The sequence below is a fragment of the Pholis gunnellus genome, assembly GCF_910591455.1.
Source record: "Pholis gunnellus genome assembly, chromosome: 13".
Lineage (NCBI taxonomy): Eukaryota > Metazoa > Chordata > Actinopteri > Perciformes > Pholidae > Pholis > Pholis gunnellus.
Window position 1 is genome coordinate 11566679 of NC_136540.1, and position 27957 is coordinate 11594635.

Consider the following 27957-nt stretch of genomic DNA (forward strand, 5'->3'; position numbering starts at 1 on the left):
CTCAAACCACCGAAATGGCTGCACGCAAGTATCTCTCTTCTCTGCCACTGCATAACCTCATGAAAGAAAAAAACATCAGATATGACAGCAGAAACCTCTACATTATAAATGATCTGCAGTTGTCTGTTGGTGAGACATTGTGTTTTTCCTGGGAGTAATAGATTCCTGGGCACAAGTCAGTTTGCCCCACCACTGTACACCCCCGGCCTGATTCGGGCATCGCTGCGGCATGCATGGTGTCATCCCACTGCATGATCGTCTCCGGTGATTTCTAAGCTTCTGACTCACTGAAGTTCTTGTTTTGGACAAGGTGATTGGTTCTGTTATGTGTCAGGACTGACTGTCTAACTCAGAACATTCAAACAATTTGTTTTGGCGCAGTTCCGGTTGGTAGCAACAACTGTAGGCACATCGAGCAAAGAGCTCCAGTGGGCCGAGCCTGAGATGACGAGACAAGACAAGACAGACTGAGCTGCAAAGAATTTGACTTTATTTTATATGGAGCACGTTTGTTTTTTGTAAGAAATCCCTGGACTTTATACAGATGATATGTACAGAGGTTCAGCTTCAGCCACTCGGTATTCTTGCATGCATTTGACTTGTTTTTAAATACAAAAAGCATATATACATACGTTTGAATTTTCTTGGCAGTGTGGTATTTAGACATGACTCACGGACTCACTGTTTTCTTTGGATGAGATGATAAGATGTTGTGTTCAAATTAAAAAAATGACAGGTACAGATGTAGTTAGTGCAATAATACAGAAAAACAAGTGACGTGGGTTTATCACCAAACCACATAAGGAAATATCACAGCACCTCTACAGTGCGCCAGACTGACGTCTCCATGTTGCAGACATTTGTCAATGTTCATTGGGTTGTGTTGCAGGTGTGCTATAAATCACTTAGAAACATGTTGACTTGCTCCCACGCCTCGAAAAAATAACTGCCCCGTCGAACCCTTTTTATCTGTACAACCAAATAACCAAATAACAAAGAACAGTTAAATGGGATGATAACACACACATTCATGTTTAAAAGGACAATCAGATATCAGTAGAGGTTGTACGACTCCTCCAAACAGGGCACACATTTTAAAGGATAGGTTGAAATTGTTTCAAGTCTGTCTTATTCACATACCCATATGAACAGTGAGAGATTTCAGTCGCTCCAGTTCACACTGCCCTGAGGAAACCCCCCTTTTAAAGAGTTTCCTGTGTAAAAGATAGGGGGCCAAAATCCCCAGTCCTGATTCTGTGGAAAAATGCTTTGTGATGTTCAGCCAAAGCTAATATGGGGCTTCAGCAGTCTGAGATAGACAACTCAAGTGGGTATCTTCTGAAGATGGTCTTTTCAGTACAAAATTCCCATTGTGTTAATATTCCTCTGCCACAGTTCAACAAAGAAACACTGTTTGTGGAATTTCACACTATAACGACTGTAAAGCTAGAAGATACTCACTTGAATGCTGAACCCTCACATTAACTTTGGCTGAACCTGCATTTTTGCAATGATTTCTTGACAGCCAACTTAAACTGTGTCAATGTACATTTGGGCATGTGACCGCTGTTTTAAGATATCAATAGATAGATAGATAGAAATAATGTACACAAATCCATGAAACAAAGACTTAGCAACGGCCGCCAAACATCCGGTCACACCGCATGTGATATTTCACGTTCAGTTTTTGCAAATCATAACACAAACCATCCGGATACACCTCCGTCTCCATGCTGTGAGATCCATTATCTGTCTACAGCGGTGAGGCTTTTGCTGAAACACTGAAGCTTGCAATCGGAGGATACCCTCGTGATTTGGCACTTGGTTAATTTACAGTAAAACAATGAAAGGGCAGCACGACATACGGTAGCGTATAAAGGTAAAAACAAGAGCAAGGCACCAGTGTGACATTTGACAACGTAATTACATAAGTCAGTTGTTTTGTCCACCTTAGCTGACAGATGTTGAATGAGTCATCTAACCTTTTACAGTGCAAACTACAATATACGCATCAAAGGAAGGAGGGTGACGCCCCACACTTACACAAGTCATATTTAATGTGTACAGCAATCAGAACAAGAGAGATTCCTTTGAACGTTAGTCAAGCATATGCATGTGTGTGATTAATTGAAGGACCTAAAGGCAACTATAAAACAGAAAAACAGGATATAAGAGGCATCAAAGCTGCACGACATTCATTTGAATTCTATGTAGGGAGATATATCATGCCCAAGCATGTTAGTGCATTTCACTGTGAACAGACGCATTTCTAGAGAAGACACAATGATACCTTTAATGCCTTGTTGTTCAGATATAACCTGTCAGCCGGCGTCTGTAATGCTATCGTAGCGCTGTGTGCTACAATTTCTGAGCAGCTTGTCTTTCATAATAACTAAGTGGACATTTGACATGTTGATAAATATGCTTCAGTAGATGATGTTCGAAGATGCAGCCCACTGTTGCACACTTCATACTGTAGATATGTGTTCATCTTTTGAAGAGCTATTGTTTGATGGTTATCAGGAAAAACACATGATAACCTGCAGCACACTGAAATAGATAGGGACTTTCTGCATAAGACAAAGGTGTGTCATGAGACTTTGATTAATTTACACCCGAGGTCTCATAAATTGGACGCCCGGTATTGTTTTGTATCTCTGTGGCATCTCTTCCTTGGAAAATGATGGCACAAAGTCATTCAATACAGCCTGTTCAGAGAAAGCAGAGATTCTGAAGTAGCATTTAAAGCTGGAAATCTGACAGCTCATGCTTGTCATGCCAAAGGCCGTGAATTAACCTCAGATGCTCTCTCTCAGACTTTGATTCTCTTGCACTGTAGTCCATGGATTTACTCAACATCGACCACAGAGCTAACTTAATTCTAACAAAATCTAAAGCGTCCTCTGAAAAAAACAAGTACAGGGAGGAAAACTATAACTCGTGGATTTTTACAAAAATAAATGGCAGGTGCATTTCATGAACTCAATAGTGTAATTACATGCAGAAGACTGCAGAAAAAACAATGAATACACCCCATTTAAGGCACAATACGTCCTGTTTTTAGATGTTTCAATGCGGTTTAACATGATATTTGAGAACTTTCTGGGTGTTGAAGTGGCTTTAAGCACTGTTGTCCTCCAAGATGTTTCAGCTACAAAACAATACACTGTCAAAGCAGTTTTTGCATCATGATCACCAGACATTAACCGCCTTGCCTACTTGTTTCTGTTTTAAACATGGGGGTTTTGTGTTAACTGCAGGCCACTAGCTGAACTAGCAAAGCCTTTGTAATAGCCACAGGTCATTTAATTGAATGACCAATGTGTCAAGGATAGCAGTCAATACAAGTCCTCAGCTTCTCTTCAAAGGTGTACAGGCAAATGTTGATCACTAAATGTAAAATAAACCAATAAAAACACAGAAATAGAAAACCTTTGGCCATCATCATTGACACTCTTACTTCTGATATTTATATATATTGATTTATAGCTTTACTTTACTTCAATTTCCACTATAATTTAATTTTCTTTCACATGTTGGAGACCTAAACTTAAAATGAATGGTGCAGCGCAGAGGCCGGGACTAACAGTTACCTGACAACAAGATTGATATTGCTCTGCAGAAATAATAACCCTTAAATAAGAAACTAATAACATATTTAACACGTAAAAAGTGAACAACTTTATGAGGAAATGACAAACACAGTAAGGAATTTTCAGTTTAGAATACCTCTAAAGTCGTCTTTGTGAACATGTGCTGTCAGCTCTACTGACAAACGGTGGTATTTGTTTGTCAACTCTCACACGGAGGGATTGTCATGTTGTAAATACACGTGTTACAGATGTCACGCTATGCCGTTATGTGTTATGCAGATGATTCACAGAGGAGCAGTGTGGCTGTCACTTCCAGCTGCTTTCAGTCATTTTTTCGAAGATCTTGCCACAGAGTTATTAAGTTGAACACACAGGAAACACACGCGAGAGCTACATGTTCAGATGCACCACACCTGAACTGGCAGTCAGGGGGAAGACACACAAAGCAAACAACATATAAATAGAAAACAAAATGAATAAATACATAAATAATTTCATTTCCCTGAAATAATGAGTTGTATCAGAAACCACATACAGAAGGGTGGCAGTAGGATAAGAGCGTGCCATGTGTAGAAGGTCTGCAGGAGTGACTGCTCCTTTCGGCTCCACTCACTAACACATACAGTATGAACGTGTTTCATCAGAGGTGTAAAGGAATCAAATTCTAACTGCTTTGTGTCTCACATTGCAAACACAAGCTCTGCACTCTGAAAAAAAAAAGGCAATTGATGATTGGCAATGATTGGAAAGAAAGTATAAAAGCTTTAGAAAAGTTATACAGAATCATTTTCAATAACAATAACCTTGCATGTTCAATGAAAAAGAAACGCTACAAAACGGGACCGCCGCGCTTCTGGCCACAGCCTAGCACATGTTCTCACAGTGGTCTAATGTCATGGCATGCAGGTTTGTATTGAGAAAGCATTTTAAGTATTGGTTTGTACAGTAGTTTAAATATGAAGAAACTACACCAGAGTTTGAGGGGATAAAGGGGCAGAATGCCTACAGGTGCATGACTTCCAGCACGACAACATCGAATCCCACTCATTTTGCGTGCTCCCTCAAAAGGTCAACACACCTTATGAATCAGGTTTGGCTGCTGAAAAGCAGATACAGCAGAGACCTAATGTACAAAAAAAAAAAGCAATCAAATTCAAAAATGAATTTTCATGGGAAAAATAAATTCCACAAAAAGAAGAGAAACCCAAGAGTGTAAGAGCCCCTTGAGGTCAGTCAGTGGATTGTACTCTTTAGTAAAGAAGTGAGTCACATGTCTGTCATCTCTTCACTGCCAATGTCTCCAACAGCAGCACGGACATGTTGTCAGCACTGGCACTTGCAGCAGACTCAATAATCACTGAGCATGTTCCGAGCAAGTCCGAAGCTGTGCAGCTCAGGAAACACACAGTCACATTGCTAGTCCACACACGTACAGGACGACCCCGGTGACTAGGAACAGGATACAAGTGAAAAGGTGATGCACAGGATGTGTGGTGGCGGCTGACATCATATAAAGAGACTGAGGTGTTTTTCTCCCTCCGGTCTCCTGTTTCAGTCAGGCAGAAGCAAACTCCCAAAGACCCACAAGCCACTGGGACCTCGCCCCCCCCCCCGAGGGGCTCTTTGGTCCCTGGCTATGGGGTTCGGGATCGGGCTGGGGTTCGGGGTGGGCTGGATGACTGCGGGTCGGACGCAGCATTCAGGCTCGTGTCAAACAGCTGACAGTTGTGTGGGCTTGGATGCGGGCAGATCCAGCAGGGCCTGGACAGTCACACTCACCTTCACCACACCGCGCTCTTCTAGGATGTGATGGGGCAGACACAGCTTGTCCTGAGTGAGCAGAGGGACGTCTTACACTCAGCAACAAAAGACAGGCGTGACTTCCATAGCTTCTCCTCTCCCTCATCAATTTAAGATTTTGGTTCATCCAAAAAAAACAAAACATCCAAAGATCTTTGTGGCTGTCTAAAGCACATTTACGAGACTTTCTTCACAGTAACAGCCCACTGATTCAATCTGTGCTCACTCTCTACTACTCTCTCATCACTTTATAAAGGATCAGTACGCTCAAAACAAACAAAAAACATAATAGCACATAAGCACATTATTGTGTAAAAACACTAAACCCTGTTTATAGAATTCATATTCATATTATTTTGTAAATGTTTGGCTTCCATACAAAAATCCTTTAATCTAATTGTGCCTGTTGCAGTATTAGTTTCAGTATGTGTTGAAGTTTGAGAGTGGCTCAAACCCGACCAATTAATGTGCATTAACAAACTAAAGAGATTTAGTACAAATCTCCACAAAGCTCCACAGTTGATATCATTAGTAAATCATCATATATCTTAAAAATAAAAACATAAAGTGAAGTTAGTACTTACATAATTAGATATTATATCATAACAATATTACCTGAGTTACACCCAGCTTCTTACAGGCGTCCAAGAAGTTCTCCACATTCCTGCGGCATTTAGCCATGCTAAGCTTTGGCTGGTGGCCAGAATATATATCATGTTAGAGACACAAAAACATTTCATGAAGCTGTAAGGCATGGTACAACACGATGCATTTAATGACTCCCAGCGTATCAACCACATAACGTGAGAAAGCTCATATATTACCACTGCGGGAGACGGCACATGGATGCTGGCGACAGACCGAGGACAAATGTGATTGGCTAAATGGCAAAGGACAACCCCATCCATCAGAGCAGCTCCAACATCGTCTGGGAGCAACACCTTCAGCCTACACTCAATGTTCTGCAAACACAATAACAATGACCTCATGACATGACTGCATTCATACTGTACATTGACATTGACTTCTGTTTCCCCTCGTAGTCTGAGGAGCGTGTCCAGGCCTGCACTGTGTGAGTCATATTTGGGAGGGTTTACAAAAAAAGCTCACTACTGTCAATACTGTGAGAAAAGTTCTTTATGAGATCAAACAAATTGATTATGATTTACTCAACTAAAACATCATTTTGATTTTCCAGAGAAAAGGAAAACTCCTTTCAAAGAGTTTAAGGTGCTGCTAATACGCCTGAGAATTAAAAATGTTGGCCCCATTTCTGGAAATTATTATGTGACGGCCTTTGTCTCTAATCACTGAAAGTATGCTTTTGTCCCTTTGTCCCTAGAGAGCAGATTACCTAATGCAGAACAACTGGTCCAGGAACAGACATGGCATAAAGCCCTGCTCTAGCTTTGCTCGGGGCAGGTCTTCTCTCTGGCGTACATGGAGTGATCCCAGCCCGTTGCTGCCGGTTATAGCGGTTTCCTTTGTTTTCGCTGACAACACCCACGCTTCATCACATAACACATCCACGCTGACATTACTGACGTGACTGACTGACACACTTCATAAAGTTGACTATTTCTTTAGTTAAATAAACACTTTACGTTACAACCACCTGTTGTGTCTTTGCCGTATTTGTCATAGCCCATGAGCCGGGTTGTGACAATTACCTGGTGCTCTATGAGACAGCATGTGCAAATGACTCATTTGCATGAAATGCATTTAAATTGGACCTGATGCAGGGCTTTTAAAAGACGTTTTGTGTGCATGTCTGAACAGAAAATGAAGTGCAAGTTTTCTGCTACTCGATTCATTGAATAGAAAACATGTGCACTCTTCTGACAAGAGGAAGGCTATGTTATGTGAGGAGGTATAAATTAAACAGTCTGATGTTGTCAGCTCAACAAAAACACCAGTGACTGAATCAATATGGGAGATTTTTGGTGGTTCTTTGGTTGCATAATTACGTAGCCTGATGTAAGTGCAGTCGGATTCTCTGAGCACGCTGGTTGTCTTTTCCTAAGACCTTATGAATTGTCCTCACATCTTTCTTTGACCTCACAATGTTGCTGTTTGACCCCCTCACAGTCAATGCTGTGACCTGTTTTGATCCATGGATGTATGGAGAGAACTGCATACAGCGTTGGAGGCAGGGCCCTTCTGAAGGAAGTTGCTCAGTGGCACATGGAGGAAAAAAAGTTTGACTTTGGGATCAAAGTACCCAGATCTACTGGTGATCTTCCGCATCCATGGACCCATAGAGCAAACACACTAGCGTTTCCTTTAACCCCGCCTCCCAGCCCTCGGTACCTCATTAGTACCTATCAGTGCATTTAACAACTTTTACGACCAATTTATTTAAATATTGCTATTCTAGCGTTTGTACTGGAAAGCTGATTTACACATTTATCTTACACCGTCTGCTTACCAATGTAAGTCTAAGGGGAAAAGTATTTTTAGTCCAATTGCATCACTTGACAGACCCGTAAATTGTAATTTCACAGTTTGGCCACTATGTCAAATTAGCTTCAAAGCCCTGGGGGCTTGTTTCTGTCTGGTGTTCACAGCTTGTCATGCCCTCCGCTTAATATTGGCCGGGAGCTGCTCTCTCTCTCTCTCTCTCTCTTTGTCTGTGTGAGTGTGCTTGATTACAAGAGTGGGATCAGGTGTGCGGGTGTTGTAGCAAGCTGCTAATCACCAATCCACTCGGCTTTAAGGAGAGGGCTTCAACTCCACCACGCATTCAGAGCGTAGGCTCAGCTACTCAGTTTGTCTCATTCCAGCCTTTTTGATTCTGTTGTTTGTTAAAGCGTACGATTTGCTAATTCTTGTTTATTTTTCCTGCAGCTGTCTTGCCTCCAGTCTCCATCTGGTTTCCCCTGGATCAAAGACTCCCTCCTAGGATTTTTTTGGACTCTGTCTGGCCTCTGCACTCCCCTGACCAAGTGACTCTCTGCCCTTCTTTCACATTAAGTATTGTGATAATACCGGAATTCAGCAGGGGTGTTGCAAGATTGGATATTACGGCCTTATCTATATATAGAAGAAAGACAGTTTGTTCTTGTTCGCGAGGGTGGGAACCGCTGTCGGCAACATCCAGGTCCTGTTGCTAGTTGGGCAGAGACCAGTGAATGTTGTTTGACATCATGCTCCAAAGCTCCAATGAGGAGCAGGAAAAGGATCTGAGACATGATCTGTTCTGGCCTCAGGTCGGACTCGTCACGGAACAACAATTGTTGATTATCACAATTGATTCACAGCGGCCGTAGATCTTAGCATTGATGGTAATGATTTTATTGAAGTCAACGGTCTATTATGTGGTGTTTCAGTGCTCACTATCAAACCCTTTCTTGCTTTCTCCAAAGAGTTGACAAAGAAGAGGTTGTTCTGCTCTCAGCATCGCCTAATGGTGTTTTCTAAAAGTGACACTCCGAGAATGCCGTTTTATTTTCTAAAATATGACCTCAATTGCAGTTTCCTTTCAGAGCACTTGCCTGGGACTAGAAAGTATTGCAATCTCTCACCAGCAATAACAATGATTTTATTGAGATAGAAAGTTCATTCAGTCCAGACTCAAGACTTGGCTTCTTTGTCATGGTCAAGGGTCAAGACCTTTAAGCCAACATGGAAAAGAAGGCCTTGAAATATTAATGGACACAAAGTCAAAATAGATGGTGCCCGAACTCCTTACATAGAAAGAAGTCAGTGGTGGGTTTCCCAGTAAAGTGCATGTCTGCTCTATTATTCATGTGCATGCCGTGCGTTCCTTTTCTTGCTGCTGTTGCTGCTCAGCTTTGAAACAGCCTCCCGCTTTGTGTCCTTTTACACAGTCTGGTCTGTCTCGATTATCCCCTTTTGCCTTTTCTTCCATCTGCAAAAGACTTTGCAACTACTGTTCAGGAAAGTCCTATGAATCTGTAAATGTGTGCTTACTTCAGGGATATCAGATCATCTTAACATGTGAAGGCCAGAACATCTGTGATTAATGTGACATCTGTTTGTTCAGAATCAAGTGGGTTGAGCACATCTGTACACTATATTGTATTTCAGTCTCTTTATTCAGTCTGTGACAAGTGATGAGAGGTGCCTGGCATTAACTCTGTGTGATCTCATCCACATTGTGTAGTCGAAGGGAATTGAAATGGCTAAATCTGTTTATGAGGAATTACTGAGAGGATTAAGCATATCTGTGGCTACACAGATGAAGGAAAAAATGTACCTCTGCATGTTCGGACAAGGGCAATTCTGAAGAAATTGTATACACAACGATCCACCTGTCATTGTTGTTAAAACGCTGTCAGAAAATGGAGAGATATTATCATTACTCTCCTCCTCTGTCAGAACACTTGGCAGCCTAACAATGGCTTCTATTTATCAGTGCATAACGTAGCACTACTAGAGCATAATCTACTGTGATGACTGCTAAAAAATCTACTCCTAGTGCAACTAAAAACTACTCGTCTTACTACTAAAAAGTATGCAAATGTAGCAGTACTACTACTACAAAAACGGTGACAGGAAGCTTCTATTGGGCAGCTCAATGCAGCAGCGATTAGCAACCGCAATTTGGTGTGTAAGTCATGTGCCGCATCCAAAATCACATGCTCTGCACTACATACTCAATATGTGTACAATCAACATCCTTTTGTGTGAATAAACAGAAGTATGCATATTTTCGTGCGCATTGAGCTGTAATTAGACTGATTAGTCTTGGCCGGTTGGAAATGTGTAACTGTGGTGACCCGTGACAACTTCATGTGACCAAACGAGGATTCGTGAGTCTGAACTGATTAATGAAATACATAACATCTGTCAAAGTGGAATCTTATACCTAAACCTATACATTGAACACTACCGCATTGCATCGTGAGATATTTATGCCGGGGTAGTGTCCAGTCTTTGCCTACTGTCATTTTACAGGAAAGGGTGTACAATTTGCGTCCTATTGATTTTGACATCTTATCTTCCCTAAAGGGAGAGATTTCTAAAATGATGAGAGGAACTTCAAAGTGCGCCAGCGGAAGATTCTAATGCCCTCAAGTCCGAATTACAAGCGGTGCAGTCCGAAATTGCTAAGAACACGACATCCAAACAGAAGTTGACCACATGAAAGCCGACATACGATGAACATGGTCCGACGAGGTGGTCGCACAAGGAGCTACGATAACCAGCCTTCAAAGACCGGTGACAACTTTAACACTATACTTGCTCACTGGCAGCTACCCTAAGAGGAGACTACTGATACGCCTTTAGCTCTGCGTGCAACTCAAACACTATTTTACCATGAGGAGCTGTTTTGACTTTGACTATTTCTTTCTTTCTCTATTCCTTATCTTAGCACACCCACAGCATAGTCAATTCAATCTCGACTGTGCACCGTTGCTGCTTGCCCTTAGCGGCTAGGGACTAGGTCCCACCGGACTGTTGTTAATGTTAGTTAACAGCAGTTACAACTGTTGCGTTCCCCTTGTTCTGATCCCACTGTTCCCTGGGGTTTCCTACATTGGATATAAGAACAACAAGGTCATCACCCATTTTTGCATGTAATCAATTATCTATTCTTATTCTTATTTCCTCTCTTTTTCTCTTGGAGTGAGCACCATTTGATGTTTGTTGTACCTTATGTGTGTTGTACACTGTACCTGAATATCATGTGTACCAAGACAACATACAGCTGAAAAATGGACAAAGAAAGCAACTGTCTGAAAATGTATGTTGTTGCAAAAAAATTAAAGTGAGTTCAAAAGAAAAAAAACAACACAATATGCTATTGTGCATAGGCAAAATGAGAGGGCAGTTGTGAAACTTTTGTATCATTAAATGGGAATTTTCAGTAAGGACACACACACACCCTCCTCTGATGCCACATATTCACTTAATATTACAAACGCTGGAACAAAAGCAGGATCTGACAGGCTTTGGCCCGTGAATGACTCAATGATTTGCGCAGATTGCATAAACGAGCCGGGAAGCTTCTGACCTGCCGTAAGAGTCCTATCTGTTCGATTTCCTCTCTCAAGTGCTCCATCTTCCTCCGCATAGTGAAGCTGGGGTCTGTCGAGCTGTACTCCTGGCGGCTTCCTTTGGCGAAGGCTGAAATAGGAGTTCCAGATAACACAGAGTGAAACACAAAAAGGAAGCTAGAATCCTAGATACAGCTACTACTGACTATCCTAGCAACCACGGGCCACCTGAGGTCTACTTCAGGTCAGTGTGATAACAGACAGGTACATTTCACTGAGTCTGATGATATCCAAGTGAGAGATCTGAATATAATCTTTGTTATCAGGGAAAAGGCGACGTCACTGTGAAAAGAAGCCACATTGTGCCGAACTTAAATATCACTGCATCTTTACTTCCATTGTTGTTAGAAATGCTCGAGATATGGTTTCAACTGTTATCTTTAGTTCTCATACTACGGTCGAGTACATTTCCCACGACTCCTCATGAAAAATGTTTTGCTAGAGTAGCATCCCACACAAATCCTTGCACCCCATTGGCTCCTTGTTTCTGGATACTCAGCTTCTTACAGTATATAATATGAATGTTTTCCAGAGATGTCCTTATAAGACACTATTAATGCAGGTTAATGATAAGAGTTGATTTACAATTCACAATTCCACTCTTAATATCTATTATTTATCAGGCATCTTATTGTCATCTTCCCAGACATCTTGCAGATACAGGGGTTCTAACTTATGCAAATCGTTTTCTTGTTTGATTAAATTACATCTTCCTCACAATCCTAAAGAGAAGCAACAAAGTACTTCAGTACAAATTTCGTTACTTGTACTTTACTTTAGTATTTCCATTTTATGCAAATGTATACTCGATCAAACTATCTTAAAGTATACACATTGAAAAATGAAATGAGTAGTCAATTAACCAACTACTCGCGCGACAGAAAATGAAACTATTTTAATAACCGATCAATCAAACTGGGAAAAAATGTCAAAAACGTCTTAAAATACACTACACTGAAGTATTTAGAGGTCTGACTGTTGGTGAGACAGAACAAGCAATTTGAAGGTGTAATTCTTGGTGATTGTGATGTCGTTTCTCACTATTTTCTGAAGTTTTACAAACCAAACAGTTGATCCAGTTATAAAGAAAATAATCAGCAGATTAATCCATAATGAAAATTGTCATTAGTTGTAGCGTTATATAAAAGTAAAAACAAAAAGAGGAGCTGCAATGCTGCTCACACATTAATGCATCAGTAGTAATGATCAATTCATACGAGTACTTTTACTGCGAATACATTTTCCAGCTTAAACTTACACACTTTTATTTAACTATCATTTTCAATGCAGAACTTGCAATGGAGTGTTTTTACACAGTAATACTTTTAACTATGTAAAGGATCTGACAACGTGTTTTTACAGATCGCCATGAATTATACAAAACACACGTCCATGGTTTATTAGTGCACCAAAATAAAGCAGGGAGAGTCATTAATCCTGTTGTGCCTTGTCCTTGTCTGTTGATGCACTGATATAGAACAGACAGTTCCTCAGAAACTTCCAGAGAAAGGAAGCTGAGACTCCACCTAAAAAAAACTTGGCTCGACTTAACATGGAGCACCGCCTCAGTTTTATACAAGCTTTATTTTCACATTAGTGGAAGCTAAGTGCACATAATGGAATATGGAATATTTTAGCTAAGCCCATTGATGTGAAGGTATCCTAAGTAAAATGTTTTGCTTTTTTCCTAAATGTAATTTTCAAGATGATTTGCTGTCTCTCTCATTTTGATTTATACCCTTTCCAGTATCTATTCCTTCATTATCTGCAGAAATCTATTTAGAAGCGGTCTTACAGAAGAGCAAGAACTTGTGTATTACCTGATCTGGGTTTCAGTCCAAACACAGTCAGAGTGGTGCTAAATTCAGCGTTGCGCAAACCCTCCTGGAGACAAAACATCATTAAGATTAGGAGTAGGGCATTGTCTTACAACTGAAAGATTGTTTGAGATGATTTGTTGTTTTTATTTTCATTCACACACAATGTTTTTCACACCCACCTCACAGTCGTCGTTCCCACTGGAGTTTTTCCGAGCACTCTGACACTTGTACTGTCAGAAAAAGGAACAACACGTTCTTTTCAGTCAATTCACTAACATATGTGCCATGAGTGAGATCATTTTATAATTATAAAAGGATGATTTCACTATGTTATCTTTATTACAACTATGACCAAAGCTTTCTGCCGGTGAGAATATATGCTCATGCAACTAATGAGGTTTGTTGTGCAGAGGATCCATATAAATTAGGCCGCTGCAGTTACGGGGAGACGTGTGCAGGCTCATACCTTCAGATAATCTTTTCTCAGGTACTTGTTCCTCCTGCGATCTTCATTCTGATTGAGGACCGGTGGGATTTCGGGCCATTTCGGCTCTGAATCTGACTGATCTGACTTCAGGCTGCCATCAAATGAGCAGGAGGAAGACGGCTGCAAAAATTGACAGACACAATTAAATCCATTCCCTGCATCCTCCAGAGAGAAACAATCACATGAGGAATGGGAGACAAGACAGGAAACAAAGTAGCTGATCACTCATGGTATGTTTACTTTGAAGTAGAAGAGTTTGTACCTGTCCACTCAGCACTGATGCCCCACTACTTCCTTCATCCAGAGAAGCACTAGAATAAAGACAAGAATAGCATCAGATGACTGTATCGGTTGTTTAACGTTCAATTAGACACTGTGGGCCTGTTTTGATCTGTTTGTAGGAGTGGTTATGCATGAGGCTGGTTTCCGCACATAACATGTGAGAATCTGTTGTTATTCAGTTTTATATAATTATATGTGTAACATATTTGTGTTTAGACTCGAACACTTGTGGCATAAAAAAAAAAAAAGCCGACACTGTAAAACATTTGAGCTTATACTGTATATACTATATTTGGCCATAATATTATAATATTATAATAATAAGTAAAACATATCATAGTAGAAGTGAAATATTTGCCTCTGAATTGGATTTTTCCATTTGAGTAGAAAGCCATCAAAAGTCTTTGGACACATGTGAGAGATCATACAGAGATAAATTATAGCAGAAAACTAATTTAGCAGATATATTGCTATGTTTCTGGTCATGGTTACCACAGGCCCTCTACAAGGGCTCCTCTGCAGGACGGAACACGTGTTACAGCACGTACCTGCGAGCGGTCTGAGGAGGGGGCCTCGGTTTGCTGCCTGAGCTTCCAGAGTAACTAAGGAATCTGCAGACGGAAGCAGAAACAGTTACTGTGATTAACAACAACAAGACCGTGACAACGGATGTGACTCATGTTCCATGATCATGATAAGTTGACAAATGCAGACAAGTACAACAATAAGGTAAGTCAAATTCAAAGGAAATGTAACCAGTTGAGCCACAAAGGGCAATTCATCCACACAACGAATGAGTATAAACAATGGTTCAACCAGTTCACAGGAAAAGAGAGCAACTTCCACTTCTAAGATGAAAACATCTTCATGCATTCAAGCATAGAAACGGCTTAGATTTCCTCGTACCGTGTGGGTGTGCTCACGGACACGACCGGTGGTTATCTACCCGGTGTGACGTCCAAATAATCTGTAATTGATGCAGAAAGAAAGTCCATCTACCTGTGTGCGCGGCCAGTCACTCTCCGTCGGTGAATAAGACTCTCCGCTCTGCAAATCAAGGACCGTCGTCTAGAAGCCGCAAAATCAATGGCGCAGGCAGCCGAGTCGAGGGAGAGGACAAGAGGGAAGTCGTGTTGATAAAGAATTAGATTTGATCAGAGCAGAGGTGAAAGAGGTCAAATGGGGATGATGGAGCGATATTTGGGGATGTAAGGAAAAAACAATCCGTGGATACTGAGAAACAGAGTAAATCCACAAACACCGTTATGATGAGAGGATCTTTTCACAAGTTGTACATGAAGGAGGAGGTGGATTCTTAGCAGTGCAGCGAATGGAGATCCAAACTAAACTGCTTCAAAAATTATGGGTTGGCTTTTGTTTCGTTACCAGAAGAAAGGTGAGAACCACACACCTGTTCTGCTGCTCCTGCTGCAAAAGCTGAACGGCAATCTTCCTCAGATCCAGCACTTCCTTCAGCTCGTCATCCTCTTCTTCAACTAGCTGCTCCTTGTCAGAGCTGGAAAAAAAGTTCAAGATCGAAGTTATCTAAATCACCATGTAAAAGAGTCTTTGGGTACTTAGAAAAGCGCTATATAAAGTGAAAATATTATTATTATCAGAAAGTACACATGACTCACGATTTTGACTTCGGAATTTAAACATAATCGTGCCCTAAATTCACAAAAGGTCTGCAAAGTGAAGAGAGCCCCACAGCAAATAACAAATCCGAAAGCCCCAGTACGTCTGTCAAAACACTAAATCATGTGTATATAAACTAAACCATGTAAATCTAAACTTATCTTTTTGATGCTACAGTAAATCACGTCTGCACATGATTGCTTAACATTTGCAAACTCCACAAAATATTTCCAGATGTCTTAAACTGACAACCTGCATAAAAAGCATTATAGATATTTTATTTGGTTTACAAAAACGATCCAGAACTGTCCCTTAAACGGACCAGTTGTTGCTGCAGTAGATTAGTTTTCCAGCTGAGGGCCGCTGTTGAATATTTGCAGCTGCTGATGAAAGAAGACCATTGAGTTGATTGATCAAACTGCTGGTACCATTAGTCAGTGCTTCTGGATGATTGCAATGGTTGATTTGTGGAAATCCTTTGTTCATATATATCTACAAACATCTTTTCTTTTTTGCTTTGTGCAAAAATATCTAAAGAGACAACATTCACAAGATGTTAGATCAACACTGCAAGGCAGCAGCTGCAGGAAGCCTCTGTGCATGTTCGTTGTTGTTACTGTAAATGTATCCAGGCAACTTAGAAAACTTAGAAAACATGCATAAATAGACTAAGTATTGAGTAATGTAATGAATCATTATGAATCATGAACTCACCCTGACTCCTCTTTCCAGCCGTCTTTATCTTTGCTTTGGTGAGACATATTAAGAACTTTCTCCAGTTCCTGAAACACACACACACACACACACACTATGTCAGGGACCAATACATTGATTAATTGATTAATAAATGGAGCTCAAGCGCAAGTTCAGTCAGGAAGACAGAAGATTGGGGGCGTGTACTTTTAAGTAACCAACCAGATTCGGCACAGTTTCCTTGAGCCAATCATATCGGTGCGGTCAACTTTAAAAGTGTTCTCTCTGCTGCTGTCAGTTGTCATTTCAGCTAAGCCGACGTGTCCCTCCTCCACCCCAGTCACCTCCAGTCAGCATCAGTCATGCTCCTGATTCATCATCAGATTGCAGCAACTCTCTTCACCACCACCACCTCAGTATCCCTACCCTCGGTGATAGTACTTCATGACGGAGTCCAATCGCCAAAGACTTTGCACTTTTCATATTTGCATGTGTAATAAATCATTGCTAAACTATAAAACCAGTCTCTCCTGATTGAAATGAATTGATTGATTCATACCTTGATACAAGACACACTGCTCTGCTGCCCGTCACACTCTGTCAGAGCAGGATCCTCGTCGGGGTTGGGGTCTATAAAGTCATAGAGATCCTGATCTGATAGAGGGAGGAAGCATCCGCGTTCATCAAATAAACTGTCACATGTTAGGCACTTCACTCAACCATGCCCGTGTTCTCTGTTATTGCTGCCAAAGGGAATGTGTGATACTTATTTCCGGTAACCTTTGCAAGAATCCATTTTAGAGAGAAGAGAGAGGGCATCAGCACGGGCTGTCTCTGAAACCTGAGAGTGCAGGCTGACTGTGTCATCGTCTGAAGGCTGCAGGAGAAGAAAAGAACGAATAATTACTATTATTATAATAAGAATAACGATAATAACGTTTGCTTCTCATGCAATAATTTGACTCAGCGGCGGCAGTGGCTGAGTCAGAGGTGGACTCCTACACTTGTGTTTCAAAGTTGTGGATTTGCCAACAACCTCTGCTGTCATGTCTGGACTCAATTACTCCCCGTCTTCCCATCAGAGACCTTCCCACCTCAGCCAACCACCCCCGATCCCCCACCTGCTTGCACAACTGCCTCCCATCAGCCAGTCCACCAAGTGCCCAGCTCGCTTTCAGTTCTTGCCACATAATCTGCTGTCTAGTTACCATGCCTATCCTATTTCATCTAGTCTGCCCACCTGTATTTGGCCTCTTTGGATTTGTTTGTTGTACCTGCATATTTTTCTATATTTGATTGTGAGGCTGGATTATGATCTAGCAAGTAACCGTGTCACCCTCTGCTACTTTGTCTGGAGAATCTGCTTGTGAGTGCTACTGCCTGAGCCTGAACCCAAGAGTTTTTAGATAAACTTTGCTCAAAGAAACTCTTGCTAGCAGCAGTGTATCCATTATGCCAAACGGTGTACTTTGACATTTATGTATCTCAAAATGCTGCATCAGTTGAGTGTTTGAACTCTGACCTCAGTTGTCGACAGCCTCTTGTCACCATTGTCACTTCCGATTCCAGAGTCAGGCCCGTGGTTCTTACCGGGATAAAAATCTTCCATGCTGGAAAGATGCAACACAAAACTGCTCATTAGGGCTGTATTGGGTAACCATCAAATCGAATTTGAATTTGCGAGCATAGAATAATGAATGAACATAACACATATCGTCAAGGGAGTTTGTGTAGATGCAAAAAAATATTTTCAAAGGGACAGATGTGTCAGTACCTATCTGTAAGCGGCTGTGGAAGGCAACGTTTGCCGAGGGAGGGGAGGTCCAGGGTGTCCGGCTTCTTGTCCATCCTACACGCCTGGATGTTCAGGAACTTGAATATGTGCACTTTGCCCTTGAGACAAATCTGAAACGTACAAAAGCACACAAGGCGTCTGAGTTGCTGTAACAACTAGAAAGATAAATATGTTCCTCCGCTAGATGACGCAGTCGTACCAGGTTCATGAGAATGTGAGGGACATGACAACCTGTCAACTCAACTTCGAACAAGAAGATTTGTGCTGCACGCTGACACCAGATATACTCATGGCGTCTACTGCACATGATATGCACAGACCGAATTGTGAAGTGAATGCACGTACCTGTGCTGGTGGAGACTGCATAGGGTTGTTATCTAGGATGATGTGCTGCAGCTGCCTGAGTTTCCTGTAAGCTGGAGGAATCTCTGTGATCTTATTGCAGGAAAAGTCAAGTTGGATGAGGGGCAGGTCAGCCAACTCTGCAAGTACAGACCAGAGAACAGCTTTTGTTGAATGTAATGCAATGAAAATATCTTCTTTGTTACGCCGGTGGGTTACACCTATTACTGCCTCGCCCAAAAAACTGAGCCAAGTCCAGGTTGGTATTGTTTCTGGGCTGATGGTATCTTAAAGGAGTACTCTAGCGATTAAGTGTTTGCTGCACTATACATTTGAGGAACTCGATCAAAATTGATGCACTCCACTTTTCTTGTCCCTATGTACCCACATCTTCCAAACTCTTTGTAATGCAGATTTCCCATTACAAAACGCCTCCAAACACCACTCCCCAACCTAAGGGTGTGATTGTGTCACATCTTTTCATTTAACTCACTCTAATTCAAATGCATGCAGAGAATGGGAAGGTTCCTTCGGGCTGCTTCGTACCAAGAGTTCAACCTCTGTGAATATTTATAAAATATAAACAAAATCAGAGACTGCGTGGTTACTGTTAAGAATTGTTTAAACATGGCTGAAATCCAGGGATTCTTTGGTTTGGTTTTGGTAATTGCATCAATTACTACATGTAGTTGTGTTCAACCGAATCCGAACGTTGGCCGTGCTTGCCAAAAGTCTCAACCGTAATAAACGAATAAAGTGATGGCGGTAAAGGGTGTGATGGACTGACCCTCAGGCAGCATGTGAAGACAATTCTTCCTGATGTTGAGTTCTCGCAAGGAGTGAAGCCTCCCCACCTGGGCTGGCAGCACCCGGATCTCATTACAGCTCACGTCCTGCGGGGGGAGACAAAGTGTAGGAAATGGTGGCGCTCTGGCGGGTACAATATACACACAGGTTCATTTTAATGCACTGCTGCTGACACATACACACTGCTCACCAGTTCCATCAACTCTTTGGCCTTGCCGATGTCCTCGGGGATGGACACGAGTTTGTTGTTGCTCACCAGCAGAACTTTGAGGGGGAGGCTGAACAAGTATTTTGGCAAAACTGACAGGAGATTTCGGCTGTAGACAGAGATAAAACATTGACCTACATTTAAAACGGTAGACAGAAGCATGCAACAGAGAGTATTACTGGGAATTGAGTTTCAGCAAAGGAGGAAATGCTTCTCTTTCATGAAAGCATTTTGGGCATTAATTGTACTGTAAGGGGAACAAGCACTTCTTGAGCGATAACAAGCACGCATTCTTTCACTTTTGTTGAGGGTATATAATGAGACATAGGGACTAAGCTGAACGTATAGGGTTAGCACAATGACCCACCTGATATCAAGATAAGTCAGCATCTGCAGATTGATAATGGCTTCTGGGATGCACTTGATGCAGTTGTGGTAGAGGTTGAGCGACTCGAGGGGGGCGAACAGACACACTTCGGGAGGGATTTCTGTGAGGCGATTCTTGGACAAATCTGCAAGGCGGAGAAAGAGGAGCTGATGAATCTGTACACTTTGAACACACAGTTGACAGTACACATTATAATCTTTTGAAGATCTTGGCATCATCCATTATGTATGCTTTAGGCATGAGGCCATAGAGCTGAAAGACTAATCGATAAGTCTGTGACGGAGCGCGTCTCTTCATCGAACACCGGTCTAAGATTACAGAAGAGTGAGTCTTGGGCCTCGAAGGTCTGAGTGCTACTGGCAGTTTAATATCTCAGTATTTTCAATATCGATCTCACTGGGAGTGGCACAGAAATGGCTTTTGAATTGTATGAATGTGAGGAAAGTGTTTTCTTTTTGCATCAGATGATAACCCCCAAGTGATTATGAAAAGGGAGATTTGGGCTGCTTTTTGTAAATAACGGTGGTTTTTCTATGCCACTGAATAGTCTGGAATTATTTATTTTTAATAATATATATGACAAGTTATATAACTGCACTAATGTAACTGAAATATATGGAAATCTAATGTATTGAGATAAATGTAACACATTTGCAATGTAATGTAATAAACCAAATGCTATGTGGCAAAATACACCCATTTTTCAGCAGACAAAGTGCTAATGCTAACATGGCAACATACTCACAATGCTAATGTGCTAATGTTTAGCAGGTCTAATGTCTACTATGTTTAGCATGTTGGTCCGCTTACATTCGCTAATTAGCACTAAACACAAACAGCAGAGGCTCATGGGAATGTATTTGGTTTTGCAGTTATTTCAAATTAACAGATCAACAAATGTATTAAAATTCATCCAGAGGGGGACATTAATATTAAATAAGTCAGTTCCATGAGTTAAAATTGGTATGCGCTGACGTTGAATGAATAACGGACAAGCTGTGATTAAAAATGTGTGACACATTTAGCACAGACATGACAATAACTCATGTGCTCTGCTATACGACTGAAGCCAATTTGCTGCAAAATCACAGCCCTGCATTAATCGGCCAAGAGCGGCTGCTGCTACTCTGGGACAACAACATGAATCTAATCCCTGCTCCAGTCAATGAATGTGAGCGCAGCCTATCATCTGCATCTTTGCTTCTTACGATTAAATATTTAGATACTGGCTCTCTTGCCCAAGAACATCGAAGCAGAGGAAAACACTCACTCGGCGCATCATTTACTACATCACAGTATACCAACCAGGCTCCTCATCCCTCTGGAGGTCTACATCTTGTACATGCCTCTGGAGCTGGCACCGGTTAAGGCACGCTGTCCCTCAAGGTTGCTGAATCACTGTCCAAGAAATGTGCATGCACAAACACACTGGAACACGCAACCTACCCCACACTATCTCACTCTCTTTGTGTCATCTACTAAATGAAGCCAGACACAAACAGCATTCAATTAAACAGGAAACGTGAGGATGCCTGGGGAACCATGAGAACAATACATGTAAAGACTACCTCATTGATAAGGCTTCACCTTCAGACGCATATTGATTCAGTAGCTGCAAATTGCGTGTGTGTCTTCTGAATTATCTCTGATAATTAGAGACCTATGTGGGGAGCAGCTCAGCCACAGATAAAAACAGCTTACCGCTGAAACGCAAACACTACTGCGCCTCCATCGCCCGACACAATTACACTATATGGGCTTTACTGAAAGCAAACACTCACTGACCTACTGTCAGAAGGATTCCGTTTACTGTGGATGGATTAGCGATGTAATATCAATAGCATTTCAACATATTTACGCAGACATCGCAATCCCTGCTCCCCGAGGATACAAGATGTCACGAGCCGCGCAAAACTGTTTGTGAGTTGTGTCTGTGCTTTTAGAAAGACTCTCATTTCTGACCAACAATAGACCCGACAAGCCTCACTCTGTAGCTGTGGTCTGAGCTCTGACAGCAGCCGGTAAGCAGAAGTGAGAAGCAGACCATGAGACAGTCAGCAGCACAAAGGGAAAAGCAGCAGAGATGTCAAGGGAAACCAGAAATGATTACCACATGGGGAAAGACCAAAGCTGAGGTCACAGGGTGTACTCGTTTTCCATTAAGAGTAAATTCTGCTTCTCCCTGAGGCTCTAACCTTGATGCTGTAGCCCAGCTGTACGCATACCATCCAAACAACTGGGGATTCTCCTTTAGCAGTGGAATCATGTGGGTCGATGGGCGATGGGGGTGGGTGGAGGCAGTCTTTGTGAGCCTGTCCGTCTCCATCCCCTTCTCCCTCCTCCAACCCGGGCCATGCACCATCTGCAGCCCCACAGTGGGCCTTTTATCCACCTGCTGGTCGCCCAGAGCTCCCGCAGGACAAGTCCCGCCAGGCAGACGAGCCCTCCGCCAAGGCTCCCCTATGCTGCACCCTGACGCCAAATCGCCAACCCGTCAATTCATGTTGGTAGTGCCGACGATGACACAGCAAACTCTACACTAACAGACACCCTGCTGAGCGTTTGAGCAAATAACTGATGGATTCTGAACAGAACATATTTGCGTAAAGATTGCAATTAAAATGTTCAACCTGTGATCATGTTAATATGACGACGCAGAAATATGGTCTACGAGAAATCCCCAAAACGAAAACTGCAGACTAGAGTACCTGAATGCATCATTTCACCACAGGGTTCAATTTAATGAAAACAGGAAAGCATCATGACAAAAACATGATTAATTGGGGTTAATTAGTGGCGCCCTGCAGCAGATGCGACCGCAGTCCCTGGCTGCCAGGTTGTGGGTGTGGTCTGGAGTGTACCGGGTAAGCGAGGACCTTTATTGGGCATTATGTCTGCGTGTTTGATGGTCAGTCAGCTCGCTGCTCCCGCCATCAATCTGCTCCTGGAGATAATGGGATTTCTCACCGGGTTTTGAGGAGCCATTTCAACGATGATATGCTGAGCCAATGAGGCCTTTTTTTTTTTTTAGCACAACTGAGGCATGGCGTCCAGGACAGCTCAGAACTTGTGAGCCACCTTGGGTGTCACCGAATCACTGGCAGTGTTTGGGAGAGGGTCAGTCCACGGGAGAGCTGGCGGATGTTGATAGGGTGGTTGGGTTGTTGCAGACTGCTGTGTGTGTGTGAGAGGTGTACCCTGGGGCAGTCTCTGGATCAGCTACGTTATTGGGGGGCCTGTCTGTTGATGCTATGAGACCTTTCAGTTTGCTCACACTCAGGCACTAACTTGGCCGGCATCTGGTCCGTGCATTACAGTCACGACATCTACACTTCCCCTAAAAGATATGTTCTTGTAGGCGCTTCATTACTTCAGCAGCCCCATACTGACAGATTCATTCATACACAATAAACATACACAGAAACACTATTATAGCCACTTTAGGTATAAAATATTCATGTTCACATAATGCTTGATTTTCTTCCTGTGCTTTTTTCCAAGGAGATCACACACAAACACACACACACACACACACATTCCATCATTAATGTTTAACCTCCTCTCCAACAGTCACCATAGTACAAACAATCATGGAAAAAGGTGGTCCTTTAGATGTAAATAGTACAGAATGTTTGTTTCTGCTGACTGAATGGAGTGAAATCAGAAGTCTGATGCAGAACTCGTGGCTGTACAGTTGACTTGCTGCTGATTCACACAGAGGAACACTTCAAAATCTGATTTCAATACAATGAGCACAGCGGCCATTATATGACACACAACAGCTTCTCATTTCATTTGCAGGATAGATTATTACCGAGTGAATGTAGGTTACCTTCCTGTTTCAACAATCAAGATATATGTTGAGGACAAATGACAAACACTTGATGGTTCATGTTTTTCTAACGTGAAGGTATCACAGTTTTTTTTAAATAAGCAATTATAGATGTAACAACATGTAATGAGTCATTTTCTTTATTGTTTGACATTGTATAGACTAAAACATTACTTTATTAATCAGGAAAAGAAATAACCCCCCAGCACAGTTTTATTTTAATCTTATACGCTGGCCTAATTTCTTTAAACGGTTCTTTCACTATCAGGGCTTGTGAGGAATAGAATAAAAAACATTTTTTGTTTTCCATCCAGCTCTTAAAATCCTGTACCACAGATGTCTGACCAGACATCTGTGGTACAGGATCTCTTCTTAATTCCGTAAGAAACTAAAAGTAATGCGAAGAACAGTTTCGGACATTTTCTAAGAATTATATTTCCAAACGTGCTGTAGGGGAATAATCTCCAGTATGCTTTTCCTAAAATACCTTCCTCAACTGTTTACATAACTGGAAACAGACAGTAGGTCATTGGGTCTTTTTATTACCGACAGTGTGTAACATGATAAGCCTCATGAGGATACATTTGTTATCATGATTTTATTTTTCATAGATAGTTTTTTTACCATCCAAACCTTATCATTGAATGTGATAAGGCATCGTGTTCCTGATGACAGGTATGTATTTGTCCTCTGGTCTAGACATGCGATGTCACATCTAAAGGGAGCCCTGAGGGAAGAGGCACCATTGGGGATGTGGATACGTATATATTTTTTTTCCAGGCTACACTCATATTACTATGAAGTAAAGAGAACCATCCATTTTTGGTTGGCAGTTCTTTTGAGTATAGCCTCCCGGCAGCCCAAGCTATTCTTCACACACCAACCGCGACAAGAGGAAAGACAGGACAGGCTTTCATAAGACACCCAGAATATTTGATTTCACTACACAGTGTGGTGCTGTGTTTTATACTTCCAAGTCTCTGGAAGCCTTTTAAATGAGTCAGTCTGCAATGTGCTTGTGCTTTAACGAGCAGTGACTCTTTATGTTATTTACACTAGTTGATTATTAAATCCAAGAATGCCAGCTTGATACTTGCGTCCTTGTGGAGACTGTCCTTCGCAAGCAAACTAAACTTCTTAAGAATGTAACAATTAAGAAGCATTTGAACAGTGTGAGACTTCCTGTGTGCTACAATCAAATAAAAAGTGGGATACAAGAAGGCAATAGATTTTTTTGTGCTATGACAGGTTTCTGTCATAAAGCAAGGAAACCACCACCCATATTCTGAAGTACAGTGTAAATGTATTCATTATGTTCTCTCAAATAACACACGACACTCTGTTGTATGTCTGAGAACACGGCACACATGTCAACAACACGCGGCATGGTGCTGCCGCTTAGTGTGTTTGTACCCTCGGGGCAGGGTAATGGCGGGCAGGAGCATGCTGGGATATGAACCTGAACATCTGCCCAGGTTGATGCACTGCTCCCCAGGCCCTCTCCAAGGTCAGGGCAGCCGCTTCAGAGCGTGTGCCCTTTCCCATGGGACAGCAAACTGACTGGAGACAAACTGCCAGGAGTTCAGTGCAAACAGACACCCTTGTGTGAGCAGGCCTCTCTCTCTCTCTCTTTCTGTGTCTACACACACCGGTGCCGTCTGCTGCTCATTAGTCAGATGGAGGCCACTCGGTTAGACCCCGTTCTGTATAAAAAACCCATTTAACTTCTAAAACCAACAATGGCAATGGCAATTAATGGTGGGATACAATTGCTTAGTTGAAGCATCCAGATCTAAAAAGAAAATATTCCACGGACATTCAGATTTATATTGTACAAGGTGAAAAAAAGGTGCAAAGACACATACTATGATAATCATTTTTAGAGGAATCTGTTATTTCAAATGAGCTTGTTTTTCATTCAGTTTGAAAGGCTTCCGATGTGATCGATCCAGTGACGCGTAAAGGCCGCGTGCAGCATTGTAAAGCTGTTTCCTTTTACAGCAGAGATTGGAGTTGTTGTATAGGACGGTGCTGTGAGGTGTTTATCTGTCTTCGCACATTTCAAAGTGAGACTTCCTTTCCGGCACACCTTTCATTGACGGCATCGTAATGAAGATGTGAATAAAAGTGAAAAGACTGCAGAAACCACAGTGACAGGGTTAAGTCACAGTGTGAGATCAAAGGTGTGACAGAAATGTACTCTCTCACATCTCTTTTGAATACTTTCAGTGCTACAGTGTATAACGTGCGCTCACCAAATCCTATTTGCGACAATAATGATATATGTGGACAGTCTTGGTTCGGATAGAGACAAGCTGGTCATTATTACAGCATATTGTGAAGTTAACAAGTGTGTACAATCAGCCCAGCAGTCCAGAAATAGAGCATTCTAACTTCCTGTTAGTACTGAAAAGCAGCCTGTTAAAATGACATCATTATACATCCGGATCACTGACACAGAGAAGCAACAATCTGCGTGCATGTCCAAAAAGGTCTGCTTAAACTAACCTGTTACCTTTTAGCCAAGCCAATTACTGTCTATTATGATTACATTATGATGCACTAAACATATCTTTACGTTGAATTCCAAATACGTGTTTGGATCCGCCAGCTTTCAGGTTAAGGTTAAACAAACAAAAAGTCTGAGGAGGTACCAAAATCTTTAAGCATAAAATGTAAACCCCTTGGGGTAAGGGCTCTCCAACACACCACAGCTTGCCATGAGCTGCACATGACAGGGTAACACCATATGGCTCGCGGACATGTCAGAGGAGGAAATTATCATCCTGATATTCAGCACAATCCAGATGTCCACGATAATGACTATTATCCATTACATTTGCTTATATAAAAAGGTATATCTGACACAAATATTCTCCTGAACAGGGCTCCTTGGAACGAAATATTATCAGTTATAGTCTGTAGTCCTTTAAGTGTAAAAGTTAGACAAGCCGATTCCTAAACCACAATGTTTGATACAGTATGAGTGGCCTGACCCTGACACGCCTCCAGAATGCTTACGCTACCAACTATATTCTAATTCCCTCTTACAGGCACCTTATAATAAAGACCCAAACAGCAGATACATATCTATCCGCCTGCAATTGAAACCAAAAGCAGACCATGTGTCTTCCTCCTCTCTTACAGACTATGCACTATGTACCGCATGTGCAGCCAGGGGGGTGAGGCTGCAAGTACACTGCATCTTTTGTCTGGTTGTGCAGAAAATGAAGAAGAAAAAAAAAAAAAGATGAAGCATGTACGTGTATCACATGCGCTCCGCAAATGACAATGAGTGAGCAAGAATTTACGACTGCCCTTTCGGTTCATTCATATTCTGCTCCAGCAGTCCGGTGCCAAATCAACTGCAGCTCGGTGTGCAAACCACTGCGCAGCGCCTGTCTTGGGTGCGCCTGCCGCCTCATTCATGTGTCTCATGGGGGGGTGGGGGGGGGCTACTGAAAGCCGTTGGCGTCGATCAGAACAACCACACAACAGCAGCCGAGCCCCTTGTGCAAGAAACTGGTGCGATGTATATGAACCCGAGTGGGCAGTAATTACAACCAGGATGTATGTATGTGCATTTAGAGAAGCCAGCTCAGTGGACGGTGTTCCCCTTTAAATATTGTCACCTGCGCGTTAATGCGCCTCTGTCCAGACAATCAGACATAAATCCGTGCACAATGCGGGCATGCTGCATTCACATACGCATAAAAGAGCGAGCACATTTTTTTAAAATTCTTATTGTATATATGAAGCACATTTGGGACGGACTCGTGGCTTCCTATATAGTCCATGCGCGCACAGCGACCCACCTGCTTGTGTCGTATCGGTCAGATCGTAGCTCAGCCCCGGGTACTCCCTCAGCTTCCTGCCGCTCAGGTTCAGCAGCCCGGAGCACACGGCATCCTCCAGAGCCCGGTCCAGGCTGCGGGCCGTGTGGTGCTGCTGCTGGTGCTGGTACTGGCTGATGCCCGGGCTCCAGGGAGGTCCGCTAGAGTAGTGATGGCTTTGTAGAGCCGTGACAGCTCCCACACCTCCCTGACTGGACGCCATTTTCGTTAAAAAAAAAAAGAGAAGAAATTACTCTTACAATAATAACAGCGCACAGCGGCAGTTTCTCCGCCCATGCGCAGACGCGGTACATTCCCTGGACGGACGCTAGGGGATGGGCTTCTGAGGTGGTGCTGCTGCTGATGGTGATGGTGATGGTGAGCAATGTATGGTGGCCATTTTAAGCTTTTACCCT

At 42.3% G+C, this 27957-nt stretch overlaps 1 protein-coding gene across 1 annotated transcript; it reads right to left on the minus strand.

Annotated features, from left to right (window-relative positions):
- Nucleotides 1–473: 473 nt before the first annotated feature.
- On the minus strand, nucleotides 474–27779 carry lrch2 (leucine-rich repeats and calponin homology (CH) domain containing 2). Its single transcript, XM_079171251.1, has 21 exons — nucleotides 27524–27779; nucleotides 19856–20000; nucleotides 19471–19597; nucleotides 19261–19366; nucleotides 18477–18613; nucleotides 18111–18241; nucleotides 17859–17946; nucleotides 17117–17213; nucleotides 16896–16990; nucleotides 16358–16425; nucleotides 15417–15521; nucleotides 15005–15073; nucleotides 14554–14616; nucleotides 13986–14034; nucleotides 13703–13843; nucleotides 13416–13466; nucleotides 13237–13300; nucleotides 11374–11486; nucleotides 6218–6355; nucleotides 6009–6086; nucleotides 474–5423 (listed from the first exon to the last, which is right to left on the minus strand). Exons 1-21 carry the CDS (start codon nucleotides 27762–27764, stop codon nucleotides 5304–5306), a joined length of 2226 nt encoding a protein of 741 aa, XP_079027377.1. The 5' UTR covers nucleotides 27765–27779; the 3' UTR covers nucleotides 474–5303.
- Between the last annotated feature and the right edge of the window lie 178 nt (nucleotides 27780–27957).

Coding starts and splice junctions, on each gene's coding strand:
- lrch2 (XM_079171251.1), bottom strand. CDS start 27,764: ATGGCGTCCAGTCAGGGAGGTGTGGGAGCTGTCACGGCTCTACAAAGC. Junction 18,242..18,476: donor TGCAGTCTCCACCAGCACAG/GTACGTGCATTC, acceptor TGTACGTTTCAG/ATTTGTCTCAAGGGCAAAGT. Junction 11,487..13,236: donor TGGACTGAAACCCAGATCAG/GTAATACACAAG, acceptor CTCCTATTTCAG/CCTTCGCCAAAGGAAGCCGC.